The following is a 6,003-nucleotide window of genomic DNA, read 5'->3' as shown; positions in this document are numbered from 1 at the left end:
AACAACTTGAAGAAAAGGTTACAAGATTCAAAGGTAATTGGCCTGAGGTATTACCTGGAGTATTATGGGCTTATCGTACAACGACAAAAACAAGCACGGGAGAAACACCATTTTCAATGGTTTATGGTGCGGAGGCCTTAATCCCGGTTGAAATAGGTGAACCGAGCACACGATATGCTCAAGCAACGGAAGAATCAAATGATGAAGAAATGCGGGTGAACCTTGATTTGCTCGAAGGAAGAAGAGAAGCTGCATTAATAAGGATGGCAGCACAAAAGCAAGTAGTTGAACGGTATTACAACAGGAAAGCACGCCTCAAATTTTTTTAAAATTGGGGACTTCGTGCTTAAAAAGGTGTTCCAATCTACAAAGGCTGCTAATTCAGGAAAGCTAAGTCCCACATGGGAAGGACCCTTCAGAGTTCGTGATATTGCGGGAAAAGGAGCATATGAGTTGGAGACAATGGACGGGAAAATTCTACCCTCACATTGGAATGCTGTCCACCTAAAGAGATACTACTTTTGAGAAAGTACCCACGGTCAGGTATCACCATGTTAATATTTGTTTTTGAATTGTTAAAATTTTACTAACGATTTTAGATGATAGGCAAAACGCTAACCCGTACTAAATGATGAGTCACGACCTGTAAGGCAAAATGGAATAAACTAAAATTCCTGGCCCAAGGTTACAATTTTTCTGATAGAAATTTAAACGGGTTAAGCAGTCTTCATCTATAATCGTACCTCCGAGTCCCGTATGTATTTCCTTTTCAGGAAAAGGACCAAATGAGAGAAACTATCAAGTGCTCGAGGCTTCATACTTCACCGCTCAAACACTTGGGGGACTGCATATTGTACCTTTCCCATCAAAACAAATGAAGATACAAAACATTCATCATAGTATTCTTTCCCATAAGAACAACAGAGTCACCTCTCAAACTCATGAGAACAACGGAGTCACCTCTCAAACCCTTCCTAATGCATGAAGATAGGGTCATGACTATGTACTGAAACGGGTTATAAGAAAAAACCTTGTTTGAATTATATTTATTTTGTAAAAATCTGTTACAAGAAAAACAGTTACGAGAAAGTTATAGATGTATTTTAATACATGTAATATTCAAAAGCTTGCCAAAGTTCGTGAATAAAAACTTGTCAAAGTGATTCCAAACAAAACATGTGTGTTCCTATTTCTTTCAACGTATTATAACACCATTATGAAGTTGAGACGTCTTCTTCATTAAGTGTCGATATGTATAAAAGGGCCCTCTTTTATAAGCCTCATGTTAATAAGTCATGAGAAGAATCATAAAGCATTTTCAAAGGATAAAAATGCTAAACTATTCTATAAGTCCTAAATAGATAAGAAAAAGGCAAGAATAGAACATATTGAAGTACTAACAAATTTCTTGATATAATTAAAAAGACTAAGTAGAAACTTAGTCAACAAAAGTTTATACAAGTTCCCCATTATGATAACTGGGGACCTTTTTCAAAAAAATCCCTTAAAAACATCAAGGGATAAACCACCAATCAACAAAACAAAAACAAAGTCTGGAAACATAAATTGGTCACTGAGGGGCTGGAATGCCAGAAGTTGTTATATTAGCTTCACTTTCATGAACAGCTATAGGTACGGTGGTAACTTCTGAAGAAGCAGCAACAGGAGCGGTTCCAGCTGGGATTGAAGTGCTAAGTTCATCGAGGGGAGCTAGAGTCACGGAAGTTTCGGCTTCCACAAACTGAGTCATAGAAGTTTCACCCTCGGGAGCTGGAATTGCAGCATTTTCAACTTCAATTGCCGAAACAACGGCTTCTTCATTTAAAGGTTCTTCAGCCACGGGAGCTTCATTTGCCGGAGAAGGAAAGTCAAGTGGTTGTTGGGTCATCTCAATGGTTTTCAAAACTTTGGCCAATTCCGACTTTAAATCAAGTTTTCTTGACTGGCCTCAGTTAAAGCATCACGACGAGAGTTCAGAAAAGCCCAACTCACCTCTATGTTAAAATTCTCCTCAAGAAGTTCATACTCTTTTTCCCACATAGCAAGATCATTCTTTAACACTTGATTTTCAGCTAAAGAGGAATCAAGGGAAGCTTCAAGGGAGGCATGAGAACTCTCTAAGGCACGTACCTTATCAGAAGAGATATTTAAATCAGCTTGAACTTGAGTCAACTTTTGCACTAACTCCTCTGCATACTCTTCTTTCTTGGCCAAAAGTGCCTTAAGTTCTCTGATTTCTTCACTTGACTTTGATAATTGTTCTGAAAATGAACATTCAAAGCGCTCCTTATCCTTCTCAGCTTTACTAGAAGAAGCCTTGGCTCCCGCTAATTCAGAAGTCAGAGTCCGCCTTTGCTGCTCCAGGTTACGGTTGCTTTCTTGCAATTCTTTTATCGTTTCTTGAGCATTTTTAAACTAATTCTTCCAATTAGTTGCTTCCAGTTGGGCTTCCTTAGCTACCCTCTCAGCCTCGAGAACAGTCTTATCAGACTCACGGGCCTTCTTTTCTAAAAGGGAAATTCTTCCCATCAATTCCGTGCCAATAAGGTTAGCCTACTAAGACAACTCATGAAAATAAGAATCTAGAGATAAAGAAAAAACTTATCAGTAAGTAAAGGAAGAATACCTTTAACGTAGAATGAACTATGTCATTCATCAAAGTTAAGCAACTATGACTGTTCATCTTCTTCTTCTCAATGTCTCCAATTAAAGGCTCGAGCCAGACATCTACTCCACCAGACTTCCTTAAAAGACTGTTATTAGCAGGAACCTCAAGTGTGATACTCCTCATAGCCAAACTTCTGCTACTGGAACCCTTCTCTGCATGCTGAACAGAGGAAGGGGGAGCTATAAAAGGAGGAATGGTAGAAGAGGTGAAAATAACAGGAGTCGAAGGAGTCGAAACAGGTAAGGGAGCAGAAATTGGCAAAGGAGTAGGAACAGATAAAATAGGCAAGGAAGCACTTGAAACCAAAGGAGGAATAGAAGGAATGGGAATGGAGGAGGAAAGAGGAACTTCATCTAAAACCGGACCTAGTTCACCACTTTCGAAACCGTCAACGAAGAGACGGTGAGTGGATTCAATGGTGTCCCTTGGAATGGTTTCATCATCAGAAACAACAGTAACAAGTTCGGTAAGAGAGGAGGCACAGGCAGAAGAAATTTCAGCTTTATCTTCAGAAATGATGCGTCTCCTGGCTCTAGGCCTAGCCATCAAAGAGGTGTCTTCATCTTCATCATCCTCAGAATCCTCTTCAATAATTTTCCTCTTTGACAGCGTAGCTTGTGTTCTCTCCAAAGAAAGGGGAGTACCAGAAGAGGCTCGAAGGGCAATAGCTACTTCAGATGTCATTCCTCGAATAGCAAATCCTGACAAAAAGAAGAATAAAAAGTTAAAAGAGGGGAAAGAATTTAACATACGAGAAATAATAAGGGATGCATACCGTGAGTTTTCACTTTCCAACCATATTTGTTGGAAATAGATTTCCAGGTTCGTGCCTCCATAGGCATGGCTTTCAAAATAGCATCTACCCAACCAAGGAAATTAGGAACGGGCTCTACATCTCCCATGGTTGCTACAAAAATGCAAAAAAGAATAAAATTAGAAAAGGAGTTGAAATAAAAAAAAATAGATACGGTAAGGAAGAAACACTTACGTGCAAGGTTCCATTTCTCAGGAAAAGGAATATTTGATTCACCCACCAAACCAACTGTGGGTACCGCAACGTAACGGGTGTACCAGCCTCGATCTTTATCATCTTCAGGGCTTACCAAAACCCTTTTACTTCTTGCAGTTAGGGTAAAAACACCATTGCGGAACAGCTTGGGATGGTAAAGATGAATTAGATGGGAGAAGGTAAAGTCAACACCAGCCTTGTCCAATACATACCTTAAACAAGCCACTGCTCTCCATGCGAGGGGGCCAATTTGAGCCAAACAAATCTTGAAAAAACACAGAAATCGAGTATGACTGGGTCGATAGCAGGAATAAATCCCAAAGTAAAGGGGTAAGTATAAACAAAGGAAAAACCAATCCTATAAGAAGAAATTCTCTGGTTTGGGTTAGGAATAACTATATGAAGGTCATCTCTCCAACGACAATCTTTTCGAACAGTGAAAATCAAGGGTTCAGTAATTAAAGAAGGATAGGTGTCAGCATCAATTACATGGTCACGAAGGGATTCTTTATCATTCTCGAAAGATAAGTCGGTTGGCACTATTTCTTCAACCAAAGGTTCTTGAATAGGCTCAAAAGATTCTTTGCCTTTAGAAGAGGATCTCTTAGTGAAAGAATCTCTAGAAATAGTGCCAGAAAAAGGAGTGATGGAATCAGAGGTACCACCACGAATGGACCCTAGGCCACGAAGCCTACCTCCTCTACCTCTTCTGTGTCTTACAGGGGCATTGGGGAAACTGTCAAGAATTGGGACTCTCCTAGGGTTAGGATTCGAAGATAACATGGTAAAAAGATGTGAACTGAGGAAGAAGTGAATAGGAGTAAATAGTGAAATACTTGGTAAAAGTTTGTGGAGAAAAAGACAAGGGAAAAAGGGTTAAGTTTATATAAAAAAGCATCCGTCAAAGATTAAGGAGTGTAATGATGGAAAGTCTATAATAAAGGCAACTATCACTTAGTGAATAGTGGAGTTGAAGAAGCCTTGAAAAAAAAAAAGAAGCTGCAGAATTGCAGAGCTAATAAGAAGGTGACACGTATGCAGTGCATTAAATAGAAAAGACAACTGAAGCGTCAGTACTGTCATAGCATTGATTATGGCAAAAATTCCCTTTTTAATGAAGATCCACTTCCCAAATATTTAATTGATAAATAAATGAAAAGTGGGGGGACTATCTGTATTGGGAAAAAACTGAATTTATATAAGATAACGTGACATGACACGTGGACCGGTCAAATAGTCAAAGCGTGGTCATCAGTTAGAAGGCACGAGCAACAACAGATGCGGGAGAGAAGATACTTAAAGGCACGAGCTATTATTCAAATGAAATGAGACTCGTACCTGTTCGAGTCGTTTAAAGCTCGAAGATCGGAAGGAATTGAAGAAATGAATCTGATAGTGTAAAGGAGTCCAAATTCAGCATTAAATGCCAAATACGTTGAGAGAATTTGTATTTAATAGGAATGATTGAGTAACGTTTCTTTTAATGTCATTTATTGCTCATAATTGCCTCATTAAGACAATGGCATTACACTTTCTCCTAGAATTAACTATAAAAGGGGAAGGTCTCAACATCTGCAGGACACGAAATATCATTGAGATTATACTGAAATATATACTTATTCATTGCTTTATTGTTGTTCTCAAAGTCTCTCATTTCTTGATTATCAGTAACCCGATTTCTCTCTTAATTTCTAGCTTTAACCAAATATTCAGTTTTTTGGTTAAACAACCCCCCCCCCCCCCAATTTTTTGTAATAGTTCGAGTATAAACATAAACCCGCTTCAAGTAGATAACTTAACTAATGCTAGGATGCTTTCCTTTAAGGAGGATGTAATCAGCGTTGTACTCCTGTAACCTCTTTCACCAGAGGCGGATCCAGGATTTTAAGTTTATGGGTTCCTGCCGCAATCTCAAAATAATATACAATAATAACTGGGTTCACAAATAGATATTTAATGTAATTTTTAACAAAAATACTGGGTCTATGCAAAAGTAGCTAGGTTTCCGGGAACCCATATATTATACTCTAGATCCGCCCCTGTCTTTTACTACTTAATATATATATGTAATCTTTATAACCAAAAAAAAAATTTATATAGTCATGTCGCTTAGAGTTCTAACTTTTGAAATATTCCAAAAGTCCCAAGACATTTTTCTCTGAGTCTCTACTAATCATTTTTCACTTCAATATTATAAAGGCCAAATGACCTCGTGGCCACTTAAACTTGTATCCGTTTGTAAAATCGATACATAAACTTATATTATTCTCATTTGAACACTCAACTTGACGAAATGAATACTAATAAACACATTTGACCGTTGACC

General features: G+C 38.3%; 1 protein-coding gene across 1 annotated transcript; it reads right to left on the bottom strand.

The window, feature by feature from the left end:
- Positions 1–1,570: 1,570 nt before the first annotated feature.
- LOC109207930 lies at positions 1,571–3,214 on the bottom strand. Its single transcript, XM_019370927.1, has 5 exons — positions 2,627–3,214; positions 2,461–2,553; positions 1,993–2,355; positions 1,802–1,942; positions 1,571–1,741 (listed from the first exon to the last, which is right to left on the bottom strand). The coding sequence occupies exons 1-5, from the start codon at positions 3,212–3,214 to the stop codon at positions 1,571–1,573; spliced, it is 1,356 nt and encodes a 451-aa protein (XP_019226472.1).
- Positions 3,215–6,003: the final 2,789 nt, after the last annotated feature.

The sequence above is a fragment of the Nicotiana attenuata genome, unplaced genomic scaffold (genome assembly GCF_001879085.1).
Source record: "Nicotiana attenuata strain UT unplaced genomic scaffold, NIATTr2, whole genome shotgun sequence".
Classification (NCBI taxonomy): Eukaryota; Viridiplantae; Streptophyta; class Magnoliopsida; order Solanales; family Solanaceae; genus Nicotiana; species Nicotiana attenuata.
Note: the sequence above shows the minus strand (reverse complement) of the source record. Positions and strands in the feature narration are given on the sequence as shown.

Bases quoted from the DNA above. Each gene is read 5' to 3' on its own strand.
- LOC109207930 (XM_019370927.1), bottom strand. From the start codon at position 3,214: ATGGCTAGGCCTAGAGCCAGGAGACGCATCATTTCTGAAGATAAAGCT. The intron at 2,356-2,460 runs GTAGCTAAGGAA...AACCTGGAGCAG, and splicing joins CTGTTCTCGAGGCTGAGAGG to CAAAGGCGGACTCTGACTTC. The intron at 1,943-1,992 runs GTGAGTTGGGCT...AACTGAGGCCAG, and splicing joins AGGAGAATTTTAACATAGAG to TCAAGAAAACTTGATTTAAA.